We start from the raw sequence: 26,880 nt of genomic DNA, 5'->3' as shown, positions 1-26,880 counted from the left end.
GATACCTATTACGAAACCAAGATTAACATTTTAACTTGAGCCCTTGACCACCAATCAAATTCGTTTCACGTTTCTATATTTACTGATGTTGTACTAGTTAGTATCTGAGTAATTATTTACCATAATAACAAAAATAGATATATATCTTATATGCTGTGTTTTTTTAAGAAATTGTAAACAAATAATAAGCATTTTGCTCACTTAGGCTTTTTTAGTTTTATAAGCGTGGCGATTTCCTAAATCGTCGGAGTTACGCCCCGAGAGTATAGCCAGACGTAGGCTCTTTCTTCAACTGTTACATTCCATTCATATTTTCATTATTTCACTTATATTCTATTATTGTACGCGGTGGTTAATATATAGGAAAATTAAAATCCTCTATTATTTAAAGCACCCCGATGACCCAGGAACCGTACAATGATCTTTCAAGCTAAAAGAAAAGTTCACTTAATAGAAATTCATACAACTTGCGGCAAACAAACACAAAAGCAAGCGAAACATCGGGATTTATTTTTAAATTCTGTATTATCAATTAACAGTGTATTTTCCTTAAAAATACGTTTTTATAACACATTCCTGTGTGTAAAAAGATTATACATATTTTATGATTGTATATTTTTGCGTTTAATTCCGCCTACACCATTGTCACCCTGTAATACAGTCTAAATCAAAATACAAGATTTAAATTTTTTGTCTGCCTTACAAGTACAATGGCGTACTAAGTTTGCGTTACCTTCATTTTATTATGTTCCAAATAACAATATATCTATACAATTAGATTTTAGATAAAGATAAAGTTTTGAAAGGAAAAAATAAAATTTCATTCAATTTTTACTATTTCATATATTTTTAATACTTGTGTTTTTTGTATTGATTCATCGTGTATTTGTTTTAAGCTTAATTTTAAGTTTTTACATTTAATTTATATGTTCCTAATGGCATTGGACCAGCGTTGCCCTAAATTTTTAAGTAGTAATCTGGTCCATGACGCTATTTGTACAACACATGACGTGATAACTCAGGTCGGATTTCCGGATTTTTCTCTCATAAAACTGTCTTAAATCTTCGAAAAATTTACTTTGTCCTGTAGTAAACTTAGTTTTATATAAAACATGAATACAAATTGCGACTTTTGAGTTTAAATGAAAGAGTTTTAATGAAAATATATATGAAAACCTATTAAATGATCATACGCAAAGTTGTCTTGCGTGTTTAAATCAAGTGCTTGCCGTTCACCATCTGTTTATATTGAAAAAATATAATTCATGCATGACAAGACGACCACCAACAAGCAAGTATCAGGTTTACTACAAGTAATCACTTTTTCCTTTTCTATGACCTCTGATGAACAATACAGCTTTTTGTTCTAGTGATCCGATAGTTTAGAAACCTTTTCTGTAATAACTAGATAAGGGACCGTTCAAGTATTACGTCATCAGATTTACTTCAATTTATCCCCCCCCTCCCTCCTTCCTCTTTTCAGCAAAAGTAAGCAAAGCTCTCAAAAATAATAGTACATAAAAGTAATATTTTTTTGTAGGTTTTCAAGCATAGACAATGTGCGTGTAATATGTGTAAAAAAGTAAATAATTACTGTTGATGTAATCACCAAATAAGAAAATCAAAGAAATCCCCCTCCCCCCTGCCCCTATAGTGCTTACGTTTCTTCACAAATAATGGGAAACGCGTGACAAAAAATTGTTTTGAATTTAAAATTATACACCCGTTACAGTTACGAGGTGAATTACTGGTTAGATTAAAATTATTTTGACATGTATGTGATTAATTATTATTATATTAAACATATGTATTGATAAAACGTATTCTGATTAATTTTCTTTTATGATACATACACTGGGTACGAGCAGTGTTCGTCTAGTGATTGCCTACCCTCATCCCTTGGGTTGTAGGTTTGATCCCTGGCTGTGAACCAATGGAATTTCTGTTTATGTGCGCAGTTAACACTCGCTCGTATTAGGCGAAAGAAAACATCGTGAGGAAGGTGCTTTAGATCCCAAAAGTCGACGGTGTACTAACTACTAGGCACCGAAGGTTGGTCACCTACTTGCCTATTAAAAGTTATAGCAGAACATATATCTGAGGCTCAGACCTAAAAGGTTGTGGGGCCATTGGTATATATGATACTCTGAGGTACTAGCTTGAGTACAATTCTACCTGTAAACAATTTTAATTGCCCCAGCGCGGGAGTCTGTAGATTGATTTCCCATCAATAAAAAAGTGTGACTCAATACACGGTAGTCTTAAATAAAAAAAATAAATTTAAATGCGTTTCCGATACTGTAGAGCAGTCCCGAAGTATGAAATATAAAACAACATGACTACTATGTACATATTTTTAGTTTTGAGAATTTCGTTTAATTAAATTTGGTTGGATAAAGAAAATTCCGCGGCATCTGAAATAACTTTAAACCAAATTCATCTATTATATTATAAGCCTTAGAGGCTATAAAAATAGATAGAACGATAAATGCCTTCTATAATTTTATCCCTTACTTCAAAAATGAAAACCCGACTGAGACTTTTCTTCCATAAAAGTGACGATTATCCGATATTATTTTTTGTTCTATGACGTTAATGTTTGTATTTTTAAAAGGACTAGGATAGCAGGAAAGTGGAGAAATGACTTAAAAGTTTGAAGTTAATAAATCTTGATTGTTTCTCAGACTCGCAACGAACTTGAACTTATTAGTAAAGACTAAAGTATCCAATTATGAAGTTCCACTGTATAGCACTTTTTTATATATAGTACAACCTGCTCTAATCTCTACAAGTGGAACCCATGGAAAGCGTCGAAAAAGAGAAAAACCTCTTAATACCATAAGTCCTGCTCCTCGATTCGTCGGTACAAATAACCACGCATATTGAGCTAGTATTGAGAGAGAGACTAAGATGAGACCAGTCTAATTTCGAAGTAACTCACACAGCCAAAATACAATAACAATTTGACAGATGTAAGTGTTTAAACTTAATCTTGTCACATGAAATTATAAAGAACACAGCGACTAATTGTCAAAACCCTACACTACAAATACGTAATATAAGTGGGCTTGAATTAAAAATGTTCTATATTATATATTAATAAACTTCATTAGGGAATATTTATAAATCCAATACATTATAGGTCTACCGAGTTAAGGTCTAGATCTATTTAAGACTATCGCAATAAACAGTAGCTTACAGAAGTAGTAAAAATTTTAGTGCTTACCTTGACCTAGGGTTTGCGAAATGAACTTGAGACACGAGGGAGTATCGCTAACTAACATATACATTCCGTTAATACTTCACGTAGATGGCATATAGTATAGACCTCCGGGTCAGAGATTTGGTTAGACAAATCGTTAATAATAAGTTCGGATTTGACACCTATTTTCATTATGCAGGGGATTTCCGGCAACATATTAGATTCGAAACTAAGGAACTATTTTGAAAATATATATTTAAATACTGTTTGTCTATATATTGGATACCCTGTAATACGTTAAGTTGCAGACTAAAGGACTGATCATTTTATAAGTATGTAGTTGATGAAACCGGTGCTATCCGTACCAAAACAAATGTTATTTCTCCGGGATAAATTAAGTTTGAGCTTAATTTAGATCAATATAGTAACTTGTATAATATAAATACATATTAAAATATGACTTTTAGCCTTCTTATTATTGTATGTATTTACAAGCTACTTAACCCGATTGAACATATTGTTAACGTTGTAACGGATCACGGAAAATTGTCGCTCCGCGAATGTAACCAATTAATTAGGCACGTAGAGGCGCACGGTACGTATAAAGTATAGAAGTGCATAGTGAGTAGTTACCTGGTTGTGTCGCGGTGCTCGGGCGGGCGGGCGGAAGCTGCACTCGGTGGCCGCGGCAGTGCACCCCCGGGCGGGGGGCGCGGGGCGAGGACGGCGAGCGCGTGCGCCAGCCATGCCGCGCCGGCCGGCCGGCGATTCAGTCTGCCGACGCGACCCGATCCAAGTGCACGTACATTACGCTACAAAACGCGGCACCCCACACGATCGAACGTGCTTTTTTTACCCAGTGACAGATACGAGAGGGCGACCTCTCTCAACCGACAAGATTGCTTCACAAGTGGAAATGCCGTCAAGTCTCTTCGGAGAGCTCGGAGGTGGGCTGGTGGAAGACCAGCGCGCGTTCCAGCTCGCGCTCGAGCTGAGCATGCTTAACTTTGGCGAGAGTCTGCCCTCCGCAAACCCGCTAGCCAGTCCTCTGGGATTCGCACCGCCCCCGGATGATCGCACCAAGAAATCACAGAATATGACTGAATGCGTGCCAGTACCATCTTCAGAACACGTCGCAGAAATCGTTGGTAGACAAGGTAAGATTTGAGGTTATGTCGCCGGTTGAATAGCGAAGACGTTTTGTACCCCTGCACTATTTGATATCTCACTCCACCCTTTTGTTAGGGCGCAGGACGCACGTGCGATTTAGGTTATATTCGATTAGCCATTCGCCGGCTGATGAAAATATACGTTATAAGTGTGATAGGTATTTTATCGTCGCTGCTTTCTGTTTGTTTACCCTCACAAATATGTCGTGCGATTGGCGTTATGCGTCCGACTGCGGCGTAGTGCATTTTGTAGTATACGTAGACAGCACGTAGAATGCAGTGATTGTATAAATATTAATGTGTAAATAATTGCATGTCGCTAGTTCCCATGCCTGTATCTTCATCCATAACGTGTTAGCCTGTAAAAAGTGGGATCCACTAATTAAAAGTTACCGTTAGCAAAAAATGATCCCAAGGGATGTCGGTAGGCTTTTTTCGAGTGGGTCAGGTTGAAAAAATTCCGACAAAGCTGCCTTATCTGAGACTAATTTTAGTAAATGTGCATTAGATTTCAACGAAAAAAGTTAATTTCGTGGTCAAATTCAAAGTGGAGCAATTTAACTTGGATGCAGTGATTTTTTGTAAATTTTTCTCTACCTACACGAGTCCCTTCACTGCTAAAATAAGTTTTGTTTATTTATATTCTGGTGATTGAGATTGATTCTGATAGTTCATGGTAGTTTTTTGAACAATATTATATTTAGGTACGTTTTAGACATTTTTCAAATAAGATACTAGAAACAATTATTTTCTTGAATAAGTATTATTTTATTTATATAACATTTGACGAAAATCGTTTTACAAAAATATATTCGTTATTTTGAAATATATAATTTAAAATTAATAAGTTTAGGTACGTTTTAGACATTTTTTAAAAAGGATACTAGAATCAATTATTTTCTTGCATAAGTACCTATTATTTTATTTCGATTACATTTGACGGAAATCGTTTTACGAAAATATATTTGATATTTTGTAATTTATAATTTAAAAATATTAAATTTAGGTACTTTTTAGACATTTTTTAAATAAAATACTAGAAGCAATAATTATTTTCGTGCATAGTTATGTTATTTCAATTTCATTTGGCTAGGTACATTACTTTCGGAAAATAACATTGTATTGGATATAAGTCGTAATTTTGTTTATCTTGCTAGTTTTGATTCACATAAAGAAGACCATAGATGTGTTGGTATACATGTCTGTTCGTGCTGAAATCTTGACAGATTAATAATATGCCCGTGCACGTATGTTAATAAGATATCGAAATAATGTTGCAAGCCTACACAATAAAAAAGGAAATAATTAATTGCACGAAAGTATAGGTTTTGATGCATAATAATAAAACCTTTTTAACCAACTTACATAAATAAATGAGTTCGATGTATTACAAATAGTAAATACTTTGTTAATAAACCATTATTTGACAATCTAAATTTATATAAATATTTTAAGTTTGGTATGATATACACGATCGAGCTGGCTGAAATCGTAAAATAACAATATGCAACCCTGTCCATGTGAGCAGCAAGCATCGTTCCCAATAACACAACCAACAGAGATCGCCCTTCATTGCGACAAAGTTCCATGAACAGAAATAATAATGTAGGTTAGTCTATATTTAGATGCATGTTTAGACTGTTTCAATGTTCTCGGTACTTGGTTATTTTTTAATTTAAGGCTCGGTCCAGCTTTATTTCTATTGAAAAAACTTATTATGTATGAAATTTCTTGTCCTGTCTGGACAAAAGAAAAATCGTCCATAGAATTTATTCCTTCACAGTCCCACCAAAGTACAATAACGTCTGGAAGAAATTCAATACATAAAAGTTCTTTCATGTGGAAGACTTTTTATGAAGTTGTTCGAGTACCTGTGCTTAGCTCATGTTCGTATTGCGATAAATGCCTTTTGTCATTATTTAGTGGTATTGCCTCAGAATTAAAAAGGTAGATAATATAAGCAAGATTTCGTTACTTACTCCTTTTTTCTGTTAAGATTAGAAATGTACTTTTATTATTACGCAATAGTTCTATACGTTTAACACTGAATTAATTAATAAATAAGTAGTATTTAATTAAAATTAATATGTATATAGTATTTATAATTAGCTTTTGTCACTGTAATAAAACTAAAATTGGCACTTATATAACGAATTCATTAAATACGACAATGATTTCGATTTCGCAAACAAAAGGCTCAAAAACCGTTAAAATTCAGCACAACGTGTAATTACGACCTTATAACTAAAATTATGACATGAATATAAAACACATCCTTTGAATAATTTTAACCAATTCAATAGTAGGCTTTAACACTAAGATAATACGGCGATAAAAACAAAAATGTTTATTCGAATGACATGTGTTCGGATAGTGTTTAGCTCGATACACGAAAAGGAGGTTGTTTAAAATTCTCCAGTTTACCCGCGGACACGGCGTGACGTCACGTCCGGTTGTCAAGTCTCGACAATCGATCCTCGATTCGATGTTCGATTGTCCCTGAAGTCGATCGGATCCTGTCGGCACGTTTGTTGTTTTGATTTGTAGTGGCGTGCCGCTTTGTTTTGCATCTTGTAAGTTCGGCTGGGTCAGTACATTCCCGAAACATCTGCTTAAATCACCTCAATAACTAGCATTTCGTATTTACCTTAAACTTCCTAACTAATTAGAATATATTTTAAGTGGCTCATTATAATGCTACGCGTCTGGTATTTAAAGTATGGTCTATGAACATAACGTTCCTAAACGTATACGATGAGTAATTCATCCCTGTCCGTCACAAGCCGGTTCTAGGCTAGGACCGGTTCCGCATCAATGACTGCCAGCCCGACATCTCCCAAATTTACTTTTTATCCTTTAACTTTTAGTTACTGTTGCCACCTCTTAATTATTTAGAATTAGTTATATTATCTTTTTAACGATAGTGGAATCCTTATTTACAAAAGATAGTTAAGTTCATTCTTAGCTAAGCTGTAATGTCTCTTCCAATTAAAAGAAAAATAAACATGTGTGTACTTACACGCGTTAGAAGTTATGCTTCTTTGGCGTAACAAGATAAAAATCTTTTAAAGTTTTATAACGCATTATCTAGTTAAATAAAGTTTATTTAAATACTTTAAAATGTTGACTATGCTACCTTCAGGGTGTCGGTTTTTTGTGACGGTGTGCGCGCGCATCGCATACTCTCATAATAGAATCTTCAAAAATATTAAGTAAGTTTTTTCCCATGGATAATAAGCCGAGTTAAATAAAACAAAACACTCGCCTGGGGGATGTACTTAGGCCACAAACATTGGCTATGCGGTTGGATAGTGAGAGGGAATCAAGATTTGCAGTGTAGCTCAGCGTGCGTTCCGGTCGACGCCACCACAGTCAGGGTCAAGGCTTTGACTTCTGCTCACTTCTGCACGCCTAGTAATAGGGACTCGTGCTTTCTTTGATTGAACGGAAATGCCTTAAGCGCTGTTTATTATTATGGGTTATTATTTAGTATAAAAACTTTTGTGTTGATAAAACTTTAAGTACCGAAAATGTTTAGTAATTTTTTCAAACCTTTGTAGTTAATAAGCCAGGCTTATTAATTTTATGAGCAACAAATTGATTGTTAACTATTATTACTTTAACAAGATTACACAAATCTCTTCCCGTTGACAATTTTTGAATGAAACTACTGTAGTAAAAAATAAACGAGCATATGTCCTGCCCGAGACGTCCCGAAATTCCATGGCCCCATTTTTTGTGTATCTTGACAGATGCATTCTGGGACGCCGCTAACCGCATCTTGCATCCCTATCACGCGTTCGGAAATAAGATCTACGGATGCATCTAAGACGGTGAATTTGAGGTTTATTTTCAGATGTATCATCCTGTCCCTGTCGCTCTCTGTGGCGCCAGTTTTGGGAACAGGTCGAGTTGGTGCGCTCCTGTTTGCTTTGTATATTAGTGTAACAAAACACAACGTAGAATAAAAATCTCTTAACAACTAACCCTACATTAGTTTTTGTTCTGCAAATGGGGATTGCGAAAGATTCTGTGTGACACAGCGCGAGGGCACCCCCACGTCTGCGAAACTTAGGGATCCTAATGAGTAACTTCCTAATTGCCGCGGCACCACGAATAAACCCATGCTCCGAAGCAAAAACTGTCATCTACGTTTAATTATGAACTTTCAGCCCTTTTGTATCTGAGTTTGAAATCGAGTGCCAGACGACTCGCGGGCAAGTACTTGCGGACGGGAATGATTATTTATTATACAGTTATTGAGTCTTAAACGTCAATATGGTGCTTGGGGATATGAGATCGTATGCAGTTGACGTTTAGATTTATTTCTCTTTAAATGAGTCGCGGTTAAAGTGTTTGTTGGTATGGTGTTAGTGAGCGTATTATAAAGCGACGAGTCGATATGCTCCTCGCACTAATGTTGACAACAATCCATCTCAGGCTGTCAGGCGCCGCTGCGAATTAGACTCACTCCCATTTCGATTTACTCCGTAGACTGTAATAAGTTATCCTTCGGGTTTCTTCATTATTCTGCAGCAAATGTGGCTTTATTTTTTTACAAAACTATAGTAATTTCTGTTCGAGATTAAAGTATTTGTCGCGGAGCGCGTTATTGTAATGGAAAAAATAGTTGTTCAGTTTCTTATAAAGGTGTAATGACAGGATACGATGTTAATGCCGTCGAGTCAAAGTCCGTAGAACGCAGATGTGCGAAAAGTTGTTGGTCAAAGAATGTGCCCTGCCTAGTTGGTGGAAGCGAGACATGTGGCTTTACTACTCCAATTGATATTTAACAATGCCCTGGCTAACTAGTTTTGGTTCACACCAATTATCTGTCATGTATTAAGAATAAAACCGTTTAAGAATGATTTATATAATTGTACTGTTATCGAGCGCTGTAATTTAAATTTCAAGACGAGTTACTCTTTGTACCTACGTTAATATATGTTGCCCGTTAAATATTTGACTATAAATTGTATTACAAGTTCGTGTTGCATCTTATCGGTTAAGTTAACGTTAACTTTGCCATCTGCTTATAACCGTCTTAACGATAAAGTGTCTTGCAACGGGCGCCACACCTGTTCGTCTAACTGTCGAATGTCGGAAAAATTTATTGATAGCATACCTAATGCATGCATTCGTACAAAATTATTAAGATTTTTAACTGTATTTTAGTAGTATTTCATTACTACGATTAATTTCCTTTAACCATCACCCTCAGTCAATTATTTTCTTATAGTAATCACATTGTTTCTTGTCACATTAGTATTTCATTATAATATATCTGATCAGCAATGACATGCTATGTATAAAGCAAATTTCTATATATATCGCGAATTAGTTGCAAATTTAGTAGCACATACGAACAAAACGAAAGGACTTCCTGATATTAATTCGTTACCACATTAATCGATTAAAAATAAAACACCTGTAGCCTGTTATTATAAAACAAAATCCATTGTGTATTAAACCGTACATTAACGTGCAAATTACTTCCTACATACGTGGTTAAATTACTCCATTGACTTTTAAATATTTTTTTTATTTTCATATTCCTCGTGCGTTTGACTTGTGTGAATATTGTTGTGAAGTATGAAAATTAATCTCAAACTGAAACGTCAGTTGTCATACATGAAAGTAAGAGTGTTCGAATTGGTGCGTGTACGCGCTGCGTATGCGCATCGTCGATCAGCGAAAGGGCAATGACAAAGTGCATGACAGCTGCGTTTTACGTTTTTAACGTGCGTTTAGGCAACGGTCACCTAGTCGCTCTATTGTTGTTATAAGGTATTCATTTTTCGTTAGGGTTGATTCTAACTTTGGATTACCCTTTCATTACAATTCACATTTATAGAGTTGTTTTCACGAACTTTTAATTTATAATTAACTAAAAGCATTGTTTTAGGTTAATATAATTTAACCTTTTGGAGCATTATTTATTAACGTATTTTAAATTACTAGTAACTTTAAGAATTATTAAGAAAAGTATTAGTTTATTCGTATCTAAATTTATCTTTAACAATTTCTAAACAATATTCTACAATCCGTTGAAGGCCTAAATATAGGGTCTAAGCAAGTATAAGTTTGTCGATGTATTTACTATTTATTATACGTATTATAATGCCTAAGTGAAATCAATCGTACATTGTTCCGATTAAACTATTAATCGCGTTTTATTCCTCCGTTGTTTTAAATAAATTTGTGGCATTTTGATTATACTAGGAAATAAGTTAAAGTCTCATTAATGAACACCGAGTTTAATAGTGATAAGGGTAATTATTTTTTGTATGGCAAGACCAGGTAACGTTTTTGGGTCATGATGATTGCGGAGTAATTTGTTTGTCACTGTTATCTTAGCTTCACAGCTGTCGCATACAAGCTTTCTTTAATACTGATAACTCAGCTAGCTTTAAAAACACGTTTTATCGATTATAAATTCTGAAGTTTGAAAATATATTAAAATTCCCAGAATAATTTATTTTTTAATAAGAACCGATTCTAGTAAATGTAACGGACGTCGGGTTATCACCGGCGGTTCAATAACTTAAGAAAATCAAGTAATTACTCAATGAAGTGCCGATTTTAACGCATTTTGAAAGTCACAAAAGAATGTTATCTGTATTGTTAAATCCTTTGTATGGAAAGGTTTTGTTCCAATCGCTTCGAGCTGTTATTATGTTGGGTTTCTTTCGTTTCTTGTAAAAGCTTACCTGCAGTTAAATTCTACCTGCACCTATCGCCAAATTAAATGGTGAGGTAGTGTAACGTTTATCAGGATCTATCTAAATTTAATTTAAAAAGAATTACTTGGAGCAGCCAGTCAGAGTAAAAGAAACAATGCAAATGCTACGCTAAAACCAGGGTCACATACATTTCATAGAGGTTAAAAAGTAAACAGTGGGTGGCGGTAAGGCGATATTTCACTCGTGAAAATGTAAAATGCCCGATATCGCCATATCGAGTTGCAGTTCGATGCGTGCCTTTAGATTTTCGTCTCGCATGCTGGTCCATTATTCCGCGTCATTAATTATTATTGAATACCCGTTTTCGCTGAAAAGCGCATAGACCACCTGCCATAAGGTAATTAAAGATCGAGAAAAGGAGTCTTGTACAAGTTGACCTTCGTTATGACGAGTATATTTATAGATTAACAAATATCCAAGAACATGAATAGCGGTTTTTACTAAGCGTTCCGTGTCAATGGTCCCTCTAAAGTCAGTTGTGCGCCATCTGTTGAGGGGTGTTACAAACAAATGTTGATATTCTGATGTATTTTGTATTAATAGTTATAACGATTACCTATATTACTGACGTATTCTACTGTTACGTTTTTACAAGGACATACATTCAAATATGTTAACTGAACATTTCCTAATATGATCATACTAATATTAAACTCCTTATGTTTATTTGCCTGCAGTAATAAAATCGTATAGAAGTAATAAAATTTACATCTGTTGATCATAATTCCCACTTAACTGCTATCATACAAACGTATGAAAACATAATTTTTGTTATACATTCATAACTTGTGAATACATATAACTTATGTATAGCGTTTTCACGAATTGCGTCGCCGCCAACATCTGCCGCGTACACCTGCCGATCGTGGACTCTCAAGTTTTTACAGACGCACATTTATGTGAACCTGGTATGAAACATCCATTCAGAACTATACGTGCATACGTGGCTTGCTTTAATGACATAAATACATCCAAAATATAGCATACATTCATTACGCACTGAGTATTGACACCTCGGGCAAATACTTGAGAATGGCACACGCATCCAACCTGTAATTTGGGTGTTCAGATAATTGTAAAAAGCGCCATTACCCCAATCAATACTCGAACTAAAACGTGACGTTTGCACTTAATCGATTATTTCAAAATGGATACATTTAGAACGAGCATTAAATTAAATAAACTATAAAACGATTATATCACGGGTTGAGGCGCTCGAAAATCGAGAGCTGCAGAGCGGCATTCCACTGTAATAATCCTTAGAATCGGTTCGAGGCTCGCGACGCATCGGGAACATCGATCCTTTTGCGACACTCCGTTTGATTTCAGCTATAACATCTTCCTATACTTAAACGTTCACGCGTTCATTAATACAACTGATGTCAATGTTAAATTGACATTTGTCACATCTAAAGCGATCTTTTCGTTTATTTTGAAAGTTGGATTTGATTATATTGATGATATTATGTTAAATGGCTACTTCGCCGGCGGTATTGAACAACGATTTTATTATAATTGGCGAGTCGGTCAACGCTTCTTGGAAATTGTTTTTTATTCGCAACTTTAAACCGATCTCGTTTTTGCGCGTACGCTCGCTTTGTTCTCCGCCATATTGTTTTTAATGTTTAACGATTGGAAAATGAGTGACGACGAGAAGTAGTGAAAGTTGCGATTTGATATTGTCGCTTAAATGTGCCCTGTATTCTAAGTTAACCTAAATTTCAGTAAAAGGCTGGAAAAACTTAGATCAAGTGGTGACACAGAAACATACTTCTCTTAATTGGTGAGACCGATTCCCGCGGGAGACGAGTTTCTTCAGTCTTTCTCCATATTTCCAGAGCAGTCTTTTCTTAGGTCACCTATCATTTCTCCATCTGTGGCCAATTAATTGGGACCACCTTCGACAAACATGTATGAACTATAAATCACGTTTTTAATATGAGAGGGCGTTCACGTTGGCAACAAAGGCAATAAATATGCGATATCGATGTTCAAATATCGTACGTTTTGTCATTAAAATGCCGACAACATATTTTCTTATAAAAATCGTCGCAGATCGGCTAATTCTATATTCCTGTATGTTGAATGGTATGCTAGGGTTATCACAACTCAATGCCCGACTATTACTTGAATAAGTTATAGGTCTGTAGGATGCGTCGTCCCTAGCAAACAATAATTCATAAAATATATCAATAATTTTACTTAAGCTTTGGACATAAAAAAAGTTTGACGCTAAAGTATTAAAATGTCTATAAAAGAAAAGCTTTATCAATGTTATTTGTTTGCAAGTGGCAGCCCTGTTCGTTTTCCAAAAACCGAATTAGAAACCGATTTAATATGACCTCTCTCGCGTACCTGCCGCCTAATAAATAACCATTGTATTTCACCCATTTGAGGTCATGTTGCAATGGTTTGAAGATGCCGAACTATTTATTTCTATAACAATTAAGATGTTTATCGTTTTAAGACGAAAAACTAATAACGTCATGCCTTCGATGAATAAAAAATGTAACATTTCCGACCATGAAATTGTTAAGTGGCCTCATTTTTCTCGCTTAAGCCATAAATGTCATAAACTCATAACTTTAAGATGTACTTTGTAAATGTTCGAAACCAAGTATGTACTTTTTATTACTACTATTTCTTCAGATATTATTAATAACATCAATATTTTTCATAGATAAAACAGAAAACTACCAGGTCATAATGATTAGAGGGAACATTCTCTTGGTTTTTGAAATTGGTAACAAATAAAAATTTGCTAAATAAGATAAAGATCGCATTATCCGTGTGATTAGTCAAGTCTGGGGTCGCGGTCAGTGCGCCGTAGATCAAAGCTCGCCGACCGGTTGACAGATATTTTGATATTTTGCATACATGCTCTAAAATAATGTTCACACCGATGACTTTTAGGCTAAGAGCTAGCTGTTTAGGTATGTCAATATAATAATTATCAATTCAATTGAATAATAAATCGTAGTATTATAAAAAAACTTGTATATATATATCACATCCGTGAATTCAGGGTAATAATTTTGACGTCTGCCTATAACTTAATAAGTCAAGTGTGGTCTCATGATTATGATTTGTCGATTTAATTGCTTTTGAAGTTTGCAGCTCTTGGGCTATTAGTTCCCTGGTGGCCTGTTTTTTTAACAATGTGACTTGTAAGTGACTTTGCGCGGACGCAGTGAGGTGGTCGTCTCATATAGCTAGTAGGTAAATGCCATTTATAACGCTTCGATGGTTTAAATTAAGATGTCCTATGTTTTGTAATTTAAACATAATTTTTTATTTTTATATTAATCATGTAGGTAAAATTGTGACAACTAAATAAATGTAGATGAATTAATTAATTAAGATTTACGAGTACCTACAGTTTTTAGAACAAAATTTAAAAATATGAAATAGAAACAGTATACCAGGAATACATAATATAACAGGAAATTTTATTAGATGCATAATTGTTTAAAAATGCTTCGACACTTGAACGGAATAATAACTGATATCATACCGGTCATACAGTCTAATAAAATCCTAACAATACGTAAGCATTCTCACTGACCTACGAGCTACGGTGGCGTCATCACTTAATTTATCACTCGCACTTCATTGGAAAGTTTAAGAGTTTGCACTTTTACATTATGATTACCTGGTACTTATTGTAATGTATTTTTTATTAATGCCTTATTGTGGGTATCATTCTAAAGATATGTGATTGCTTAAATGTCAAGAGCATAAAAATAAACAGATATAATAAAACAATTTGTCAAAATAAAAACTTGAACTAACTAAACTTAAAGCCTAAGTAAGGACGTGTAGTACGCCATCATGAAAATATATTCAATAAAAAGTAATTGGACCAGTACAATATGGTTAGTTTCGTTAAATAGTGGTCACGTGGCATGTATAAAATTCAAATAATTGTTTATGGTCCGATTAGGTTTGGTCGCGCCCTCCGTACTGCGGATCTTAAAGCGGTCAATTCCCAGTGCAATGCACTCTGTTACAAAATAACTTAATGTCGCCGTCATCCGTTGATTTTTTGCATTATTTGTAACAATTAAAACCTCATTCGGAATCCGAAACTTTTTATCATAATCTGTACCTAATTAATTTTAAATGGATTTTATTGGAATGGACTATATTTTTCAAGTGTCAAAACTAACAATGACTATTATAAATTAACGAATAAATCGAACTAAAATAATTTAAATTGAATTTATTATAAGTTTTCAAATAATTATGACACATGATGCTGTGTTTTCTAGCGTTCGGGTGACCCCTGCGACCTACGATGACCTATAGCGAATTAATATAAAGCCGTCCATTCACGTTCGCGACATGTAAAATAGCCTTGAACTAGTTAACTGGGCGGGAATAAATCAGAAGAGCAGACATGGCAACATCGATGGTGAAAAAAAACGCGCCAATTCGCCGGATCGCTTAGCCAGACGTATCATTATCTTATTATTCTAATACGCTAGTTTCGATTCTCGTTTCTCGTACGGTACATCCATTGTTTTAGGCAATATGCATGTAACAAATTAGCAATTATTAATCTGTGAACTGTCAAAACTTGACAAATGAATGATAGTCGTAATGATAGGTCAGAATTCAGGATAGCAAAACTGCAATGTGCAATTTATTTATCCAAATTAGGATTGTGTTTACGTAACTTTTGTATACAAAAAAATAAACAAAATTAATTAAAAATAATTGGAAACCGATGACCAAGTGCACGTATTTTAACAGGAAGGAAATAGTCATAAATTTAAAAAGATTTAAACTAAAATAATCGTATATTTTGTTAGTTTAATTCTTGGGTGGTATATGTAAGAATGATTTTGTTATATTGCGTCATTGCATCTGCACTCGCGGGTCACACGCGAGGTTCTTAATGACCTCAAATCGTAATCATCGGGTTGATTCACTCACAAAAAATATCGATATTAATCTTAATTCTCATGTTACGGAGTAACATTTTTTAGATGAGAATTAGCGGATGAAATATACTGGACTTTTTGATTTGCTGCCCCATAAATTATATTTGAACGGTTCGGTGATTGATGTTATTTAAATAATATTATAGTTTGCTTTATCGAGCTTATTATATTTATTTATAATTGCTTTAATTTTTCAATGTTTGCATATGAGATTAAAAATGAAATTGGTTCGGGCAAGTTGTATAATTTATTACAAGAATTACGAAATTCAGATTAATTGGTGGTAGGTGTCGGTTTCTAAGCAGGAAAGCGGTCTCGAAACTGTTAAAAGTTAATTTGATTTTTGCCACAGGTAATACTGAACACGTTGCTGTTATTGCCATATTAAGATTGATTGTACCTAAGTAATTATTTGTATAGTTTAATGACAGGTTCTGCGATTCTTGAGCTAGGTATATAATTATGAATCATTGAGTTTAAAAAACCGCCAAAAGCTAATCTCCCAGCAATTAACCTATCAGTTCTGAAGGTCAAAATAAATAGGTTTCCTATAGGTAACCGTTAAATATTATATTTCATATATAACAGATTTGACATTCATTTGTTAGTAACGGTTTAAGTATATATGAAAACAAAAGCGATGTTTTCTTTGCATTGTTGTCACAAGCAAGTTTTGAATCACAAAAGTGCTGCATGAAAAATGAAACTGTAGAAAAGTAGGTTTCCATGTGTAATCGAAAGTGTTTTATTATAAAACAATATTTCAGTGACATTTCTACATATTTCTAAATGTAAGCGAAACTTATTCCTTTGTTTAAAATGGCATTTGCTGACGTGATATTCAATCTTAACCATATAATAAGAACAAAAAGAAATAAACCCTGTCTCGATGTCATAATAGACAAACCTGCTATGCTCCCACACATCCATGGCTTCCCTAGTTTTGCGGTAACGAGCCGTGATAGACCGCTTCATTTGATATCTCTTACGCTGCTATATTCTCCTAGTATGTACTATTTATATGGCTTTCTACACCGATCCTGGTTTTTCATATAATAATGTTTATTTATTTTATTAAAACAAAAAAAAAAACAGTTGAAATACCCAAAACCTCCTTTCTTTAAGAAAAAAGGAAACTCGCCTGGTATCATCGTTATAATAACAAAATTAGCTATTATAATGTAATCCACCTGCTGTAAATAAATGTTTTCCGAGACACAAGGCAGGACCACAAGTGATTGCTAGTGCTAACCAATAAATGTATAAACAGGGTCGATCTAAGTTGAGTATTACGTGCATCCGGCGAGCTTTCGTCCGGTCTGCGCATACGCATTGTCCGCCGGATGTCTTGCGGTCGCAACTCGCACGCAATTTCACAACCTCTGCACTTCGTATATCTTGTAAGGAAATAAATCATCGGACCTAAAGACAAATAATTATATTATATAAATTTTTAACAGTTTAATATTAATTATGTAGTCTACGTTCTACTAAACCTATGACCTTACCGTATAAATAATTGTACCAAAAAAAGGATTTCTGTTACAAAAATCAAGTATCCTAATCCCAACAAAGGATATATGAATTAAATATGCCACACGATATCAAGGTACATGTAACGTGGAGGTCAAATTAAGCTTACTTGCTAATATTAAGCTGATTATGTAGTCCGCAATGGCAGTCTAAGCGGTGATGACCTCTAAGCAGACGAATGGGCGAAAACAATACGTGTCTTCAAGGTCGAGGCGCCCCATTGCACCGTATCAATCATCTCCTGATGTCTTAATCATGTATCAAGCTAATACTCCGTTCCACAACGATTTTTAGCTGTCTACTGAAGTATTTCTGAACAAATTCGACTTAGTCCTTCAAGAAAAGAGTGTACCAATTCTTAAAAGCACTCGCAAGCCCTTTGGCTTTGAGTCTATAGGCGGCGGTATCACTTAACATCAGATTCGCTTCCGGCCCAATTTATAAAAAAATAAACGGCCGTCAATCTCCCGAAATCCCGACCTACCCTGGTGAGATGCGTACGACCTTCTATCTCGTTTATGTACGAATAAATAACTTTATCATTTTCTCGGACGTTTTACACTCCGTTGTTATTTATATTCCTGTCAAGAATTATTGACCAACAATAAAATATATCGACGTAAATAGAATGCAGGAGATTACTCTTAAAAGAATGCCTTGTAGATAATTGCGTAATCGATTGATCATATTTACATAACTATTCTTACTGAAAAGCACTCTTGTACTTTCGAGCTCCATGGGAGGTTCATTATGTCAGTCGATAACAATATAACGAATTTTATGTTTGTTCTCACAATGATTATTCTTCAAAATCGACCGTTGAAACAGCTTTTCTCTTTAGGCCTTATTGTGATTCGATTTGCTTTAGTCGCTTTGTAGCTACAACGAACGCGATCCCTTTATTCGCTCCTGTTGGGGCCCTAACGACCTCGAATTTAAATCAAGAAAGGGCAAGAAAGGAGTCGCGCAACTGGATATTCGACCCTAACGCCCTTCGCTCGTTTTTACCTTTTACAAGACGCGCTAGGTTTCGTAACGGTAAAGCGGCGTCACTATGGGCACTACAACCCCGCGCCCCTGTCATTTAGTCGACTAATAACCGCCGAAGTTCATAATTTATAAGGCGGTGCATGTGACCGCTTTTTACCTCTCCGTCGCCGACGTCTGGGAATCCGCAACAAAGACCGAGCGAGATTCCGTTTTGCATTCCGCGGGTATTCTTGTGCGACGATTGCCTCCGTTGTTTCCAAATCAAAATTTGCACTGAATCGGATCAGCGATCGGCCTAAAATAAATTCTATGTCGCTACGTATTTCACAAAACTACTGCTTAAAAGTTTAATCGGGTGTCGGCGAGCTTTTGTTTTATATATTATGGATGTCGTGTCGTCTCCGGCGAAATCAGTCGAAGCTCGTCCGTTGAATGTGACCTACTTTCGATACACTACCCCAAAATCATTTCAGTAATTCTTCGATGTTTAACTCTTGGTTTTTTAGCATCATCGAACCCGTTGCATTCCCGAGTTTACGATCATCTCGGCTGACCGACGGCTGACAGAACGATCGTAAAAGATCAGATTTTATTTCTTATTGTTCACCTTTCGCGAAATCTAATTGAAGTTGGCGGCCAACGTTGCCTTTACGCGTTTTTAATTTTACTGCTGCACACGTCGAGTTATACTCTGCGGTAATGACAACGGGCGTGAATTCGTTCATTACTTTTTATCACTTAAAGGATTTAATCAGTTCGCGTGATTATATCGTCTGTCGAAAACGCGCCGATCGCGAACTCTTGGATTGGACGCGCCCTTGCTTTCCACTTTTTGCTTGATAATTCCGATAATTCCAACATAAATCAATAATTCGAGAAGAATGGGCTCTATGGCATTGCAATAAGACTAGCATATCTACCCAAATGAGGCTCATGATGTGTTTTCTTCGTTTATCTTGAAACTCGTTTGGAGGTTGTCAACTTTGCGATACGTGTTATATTGCTACGAGCTTATCACCAATTTGTTAAGAATCGATATAAATTTACTATAATTGGATTTCATTTGTAATTCAAGTTCTTAATTTATTCTTGCGTATAAACCTTATCATTCATTTATTAACACATCATGATCACAGAGGATTAAAACATTAACTTTTATGAAAGATTACGCCGTCTTCAACCTTTCGGACATAATAAAAAGAACAGAAATAGCCACGAGAAATGTGAATAGAATGTTCCAGCAATAGGCCTACAATTTAATGTTGACCCGGGCTCATATCGTGAGTCACTTTGTATTCGCCACGCGCGGGGCTGCGTCACACGCCTATCGGAAACGCTAACTGCTGCGACGGGTATAAACGACTTGTTCAAAACATTTATCATATTCACAGCATTTTGCATGAAATACCTTTAAGTACACGTTTTCCGTTCTCTGCTCGTCACCGGAGGAGATTTAAGATTCAGTATGAAACATAAGACTTTCTTTAAATTTGCTAAGCTGATTTCATCTTCAGCCCTTCGCCCTAGCATCACTGTAATCGCTATCAAAACTAAAAATATACTATATAAGAACTGAAAACATATATTTTTAAAGATATACCTACATCTTTTGGCGCGTTAGGGTAAAATGATGAGAGTAAATTTTTACGATGCGTACGCACACCGTCACAAAAAACCGACACCCTGAAGATAGCATAGTCAACATACTAAAATAAAAAATCTCAATTACTTTAAGTACAAAAACTTAACATAACCTTTTTTTCTATTGTAAGTGACGTTTTTTTCAACAAACAGAATAAAATCTTGTTACACCTAAGAAGTATAACTTCTAACTCGTGTACATAAGTACACACACATTTTTTTTTTTATATATAGAACAGGGGCAAAACGGGCAAAAGGTTGTTAAATGATACCTACCTATGGACACCAGAGGGCTCGAAATCCGTTTTATATGAATTTTACAAAGAGAGTGAACGATCTCTAAGAATAATCAATACGTCAATTTATAAGAAAATGCGATGTTTGTTCAACAATGAGATGCCATTTGAGTTGGTTGTAAACATTTTTTGCGTATTTGTTAAAATATGTTTGTTATAAAGGTCGAATAGAGATTAAACAGCAATAACGTTATTGCGTTGCCATTAAAATGTAACTTGAATGGTTTTATAGGTTGAATTTTATTTATTAACGTTTCTTTTTTCTTTATTTTCAGGTAAATATACTTATGACATTTCGAAGTCTGTATTCGGTACAGGTAATTTATTAAATAAACGTTTAATTTGTGAATAGCCGCTGTCATTACTTGCTTTGACTGCGATATGAATTTTCTTGAGTAGGCGTGGTGTTTAAGTCAAGGTGTTTTGTGCAACTGACCTACGCGAAGCACTTTCTTCTAAACTCAAAATGTAACCGTAAGTTCTATGAGGCGGACATCGTTTCCGGCGCCTGTGACGTCACACCCGTCTCGCCGGTCGCCGCCCCTACTACGTAACCTTGGCGCAGATGCGCTCACGATCGCACAACGCTTTCGTTTTCATAGCTTCATAGGCTCTGTAAATGAGATTTCGCATTAGTGCCTTTTTATCTTTATTTATTTAACATATAACTAAAATCAATTGTCTTGTATTGTTTATAACTAGTCTTAGTGATACTACGTCTGTCCCTATCCTTGTGTTAGCTTCAATTTAAATATGCTTAAAAACAGTATTAGGCCTAGTGCGTGCCTCGATCCCTCTGCGTATTCGAACGGATGTAGAAATTATACAAATCGAATTCCACTTATTGCGAAATAAGAGCAAAATCTCTGGTAATTTTTCACACGATACACAACAGCATAGTTGCCCTAAGCGCGCCTTGCGAGGTGATCGAACTCGCAGCCTGTAATTTTGGACCGCAAAAGGAACAAAACGTTCCGAGATCGGTGATTAAAAACCTTTGTCGGGTCTACTAATATTTATATTTTCGCAATGCGCCCGACATCTAATTGGTCGCTCATATATTTGAAGTGGGCTGAGCTCGCGGCGCCGCTGACCACCGACGCTTCATTAGTTTTCCTGGTAGTCAAATCATAAAACACTCGAAATTTTTTATGCCCCGTCGTATATGTCAAAACGTGACCCGAACAAGCCGACAAGGAAGCCGATGGAATAAACCAATCCCTACTACCACATCAATTGTTTCCATTGGATCAATATACTCGCTAAAAATACTTGATAAATTATCGCAGGTGGTACGTACAACTAGTTTCAACTGCGCGTTGGTAGGTACTCTCGATTGGCCCAAGGTCTGGGATATTGAACCTGGCCGGTGCAACAGCACGACAAGGTCCAACGTGAAAGAGACGGCTGCACTATCACTCATTGTTATGGGGGAAATGTCGTGACCACACGCGCTGCATTCGTCGACCGCGTACGACAAAAACTGCGATTAGATGTCGCAGCCCAGCTTGTACGAAACTCGTTCATAGCAATACGCACTTCCTCAAAACTCGGATCCGATGAAATGGGATAGGAAACGGGAACGCGTTGTCGCCCTCCAGAGCGACAGGGACAGATATACACCAGCAAATGCGCCGCAGACCGACAGGAGTGCATTGCGCTGACGCATCGCGATCGTCTGTGTACATTCGTCTTTTTTGTTGACGCTGCCCCCGCAGCTTTCGTTATTCATGTTAGTGACAAAAGGTTTCGGACGCTATTCACGCCAATATCAATCAAGAACAATTAAATTCGCCGGTCCGACCGGTCCGACTATTTGGCATTTATGCGTTCCCACGCGGGTGATGTTGTTTTAATTACGCATGGCCTTCAGGGCAGGGTGCTTACGATCCAGCGGGTCCACTGACCCACTGCCTGTGACCGGGTTCCCGTCGCGAGTGGTTTTAGCTGCGTCAGCGTCGTCACTCGCTCATTTGTATCACTCGCAAATAACGACGATCGATATAGCAGGAAGCGGCGCAATATTTATGTAGACACGGAGCGAAGGTTAACGTCTTTAGCGTTCATTGGCATAATTAAAAATAAATAATATCGCTTTCGGAATGTGTTCGTTGCGTCCTCTCGCCCTCCTGCCGAGCGCGCGTGAACTTTTATTTTTTGAGTACATCTCATTTAGGCGATTTGAAGCTCGCGTAATACTAACTACATATTTGTTACATGTGCTATCGAAATGTGACGTCGTATTCATTACGCTTCGATTGCCACGTGTGTTGTTATCTCACAACATGCTTCTAATACCTAGTAACGTGGTTCTCACGAAGCCGCACTGAGTACGTTAACACCTACCTATACCTCGCTCGGACCCGCGGCCACACTCATTCCGACGCGGTTCTTATTTGTGCTCGGCAAACATTCCTTCAGATAAGCCATGAACGACGCGCTTGTGCTTCCCACATCTGCTCCGACCTTGGCTCCTTCAGCCCGTTGTATAACCTTCTTATCAGTCACGCTCCCCTGGTGCCTCGCTCACCGAATCATACGAACTTTTCCGGTCTCGATAATTTTATCGTTCTTATAAAATGCGCGGTACAATCACTTAATTAATTTAAATAGTGAAGCAATTTACTTAAATTGTCAATAGTGATCTGTTTAAAAACGTAATTCCCTGATAAGACAGCTTCAGTCACCACGTGCGTGAAGTCGTTAACATAATTACAGTTCTCAAGTGGGCCGACCCGTTTTCAAATCTTCCATATATATAATAATAGTTACTGCGAAACCGAAAGTGTCTCCGCGCTCCCGTCGATAATTCCGATCGTCAAAACAACAAGTCCGGTGTCTGCGATAGAGCGAAACAGGTTCTGAGCGTGGCTTAAAAAGTGAAAAGTTATCTATTGAAGGAGCTCAGGGAATCAAGTATTCGGTTGACGTTATGATATACAGGCTGTGAGGCGCGCCGGTCCTTCCGTTTATTATTCCGGCTATAAATTAAACTGCGCTCGTTAATCGGCCTTTTAATCCGTCTGGCCGTTGACTCCGCGTTGCCTGGAATGAACGGCTCACTTATTGACAAGCGACAACTAAACCCATTCGACTTAAAATAGCACCTCTTTCCGCGATACACAAGAGGGGAAAAGATGACAGCGGTGGTGGGCTGGTGGCCGATGACCGGCGAGTCATCGTTGTGGAATGTTGCACTCGCAGCCTCCTACAGTGTAGCCAGACCGAGCTAGCCCCGCGATCACACACGGGCCGCGGATCCGCAACACTTCATTATTCGAAACTAGATATCGACGTGAGATAATTTCGACGTTCGTTTTTGTGCGTTATTGTTAGCCTCGAATGATACACTGGTTGAATATTTAGCGATATCCGCTGACTTCACGGCTTATAAAAAATGGCGAATAATTAGTCAATAAAAATTCCGCCGATTATATCCAGTGTTACACGGGTGTTACGTAAGTGGAGTAAATGACCTAAGAGTTGGTGGTCCGAAGGTCTCGGGGACCACGTGGTGCCAGCATGTGGCTTCATAGCGCTCGTTGCCAACTTAAGCGAACTAATTGTTCCAGATTAATGTAATCTATTTATTAACAGTGTGAATTGGATGATTGAATCGAGGAAGTTCCGACTTGTAATCCCGAGACATATGCTAAAATTTTACTACACATTCGTTAGGGACAATCACCATTGTGCCGGACTTAAATCGTCTCCTACACAGCTGACGGAAATTTCTGAATGCGTCGAGACCATTGTGTTTTGAATTGACTTGGGGATATTTTGGGCGCGTAGTCAGCGAGCGATGGATATCGCCCTTGACCGAGCCGTCGCCTCGGCCGCCGCGGGCGGAGTAAACAAATTGAATGAATCGCGTAGCGTATGTTGTGTACATTCATGTGTGTGCCGTTAACGCACGATAATTCAAGCACTCGAGTTAACAGTCGGACGTACAGCGGCCGCGAATGACGCATCACACAACGACCACTCACAATGTCTGTCGACAAAATTGGCTATGGTTAGGCCTCAAATATTTTTTTGCGTATTGAAACAGGAAATTAATCTTACGATTAGTTATGCTAAAATTAAACGTAATACTTAACAAATGGATGGGAATTATAAGCTTGGTTTACACGGTTACACGGTCTCAAATACTTGTGTGTATTTTATCTTGTATTATTCGTTTGTTTATCATTTTTAATGCAAGTGTGTCCGCGCGGAAACGTACTCGTCACGGCTGGCGAGGCGCCCCTCAAGACATACGGGTACCACAACCACGCGGCAAACACTGTTCCATCTCATTACAAGCCATTTCCTCCCAACAACCATACACTAGCCCTCGAGACACGCAAGAGTTCTTCAATAAGTCCTTACTTAAGTGGGGACACTTAGCTGTGTGCCTAAGTACTATCTGGACGATACGTTATTTTTAAGGCAACATAATATAAAGAAACAATTTTTGTTAACTATAATTAATAGAACAATATACAGATCTAACTAAACGCTTATGACAGTATAGTATTACGTGATAAAGAAATGCTAGCGTATACTTGTAAGTATTACGATAAGCTTGTTATATGAGATTCTTGTGACAAAAGTTTGACTCAGATTAGACGGCTATTCATTATACAAAAACATTTATATACTAGATAAGGAAACTAATTTGCGAACGGTTCGTTGGCCGGCCGCGCGTCCGATCGCTGAAGGTCAAACCTTACACCACATCCTAGACGAAAGAAAAAGTGACAAAACCTGAACTCAACACGAGGACAAATAAAAATGAAAGCTTATTTACTTTCATTCTAGAATACACTTTTTATCACGTCCATTTTCATTTTTTGTCCACAGACTGAGGTGTTTTTTGCGTTTTTTATGCTGACAGTCCTTAATGTCATGTGGCGTGTGCTAATCTGCGAACATTTGCATTACCAGTCTTTTCATACAACTCAAGTTAACACCGAATATAAAACGTATTGCGTGCGACAAGTCTAGATTTAGTTTGCGATTTCCTAGGCGTAGGTCATTCTCTCGGTCAAGGACCTTTTATTACTTGATCAAACCGCTGATTAAGGGTATTCACTTTAATTTATTACCAATCAATCAATCAAGTTGACAGCGAGTGTTAAAATTAATTTCGCAAATAGTATCAATGTATAAACTTATGTTTGAACCCTGAACCCGTTTGTTATTAATATTTAATTGTTTTAAACACTATATATATACACTGTAAATTTCTAATTACTTTAATTCATAAATATTATAAAAAGTCTGGCTTCAAATGACAAAAAATAACTATAATGTTTTATGACGTAACGCGAAACACATTATCATTGAATAAGTAATGAGATTCCGAAAGGTTAAAATGGTACTAATTGCCGGTGGGTTGAGTCGTTGAAAGAGACTTAGCTTTTTTCTCGAGGTTATTTTTAGAGTTCCTAAGAACTTCTATTGATATCGCCCCAATAATACGAATAGACAACACCCACTTGGACCTGTATCGATGTATTTCGTGTATTCGTGATATTTCTCGAATACACAAAACCTCGAACAATCGAAATACATAGGTTACCTTTTTTATTATTTTATACGATATGTTAGATTATGCAAGCAAAATTCCTGTACAATGACGGCATATATCATAGAAAGAATTTGAACAAACTCTCCAACAATATAACAATATAGAACCTCAAGCAAGTCTGCGTCGCTCGTAATTTGTTTCGAACTTGGCAGGTTTTTTGTGAGCTTTGTCTGGCGAAACTGTATCGCATTATGGCTGTAGCAGTGAAGCCCTAATTAAAATGTTTGCAATCGGATATCGTGCGGTCCACGTCGTGATCACTATCAATTTTGCTTAATGGTGCATTCTCAGCCAATACTCAAAACCTGGATCGCCAAGGCCGGGTCCCTTTGACCTACAAATTTCTTAGTACTTCAACAAATTAAAACGTTATATAAGGCGATTCTAATATGCCCTCAAGGTAGTTTGTTTATTAGAAAAACGTTTAAATATTACTGAGAACAAAGATGTATAATGTTCAATTCGTGCGTTTACTTATAATAACGATCAGACTAATTTTTTTCACAGTATAATCTAATTTGCTACGCGTCGCGGCTCAAATCGATACTTATGTGTTAAATTCTAGTTTTTGTTGCTTTTAAATACAAATTTTTAATTGACCTTATTTTATCGTATAGGCCCTGAGAGCAACTTCCCGTTTTAGTTCGTCAAATTAAAAAAATAGTTATGAAGCTAGTGGTATGTACTATGAACAATTTCGTAGTAGTCGGATGCACCTAACTCGAGTAAATGTCACTCGGTGAGACGCCACATTTAGTCGCTCCGAAATAGACCGCTCGCGTTCA

At 36.6% G+C, this 26,880-nt stretch overlaps 1 protein-coding gene across 1 annotated transcript in view; it reads left to right on the top strand.

Moving 5' to 3' along the window:
• The first annotated feature begins 3,956 nt into the window (after positions 1-3,956).
• LOC125050400 (RNA-binding protein MEX3B) overlaps positions 3,957-26,880 on the top strand; it is a 37,845-nt gene continuing 14,921 nt past the window's right edge. Inside the window, exon 1 of the mRNA XM_047650242.1 lies at positions 3,957-4,359. Coding sequence (XP_047506198.1) covers positions 4,119-4,359 — 241 coding nt within the window. The 5' untranslated portion in view covers positions 3,957-4,118. The remainder of the gene's footprint in view (positions 4,360-26,880) is intronic.

Source organism: Pieris napi, chromosome 6 (assembly GCF_905475465.1).
Source record: "Pieris napi chromosome 6, ilPieNapi1.2, whole genome shotgun sequence".
Lineage (NCBI taxonomy): Eukaryota > Metazoa > Arthropoda > Insecta > Lepidoptera > Pieridae > Pieris > Pieris napi.
The sequence above is the reverse complement of the archived record's forward strand: the minus strand, read 5'-3'. Positions and strand labels throughout refer to the sequence as shown.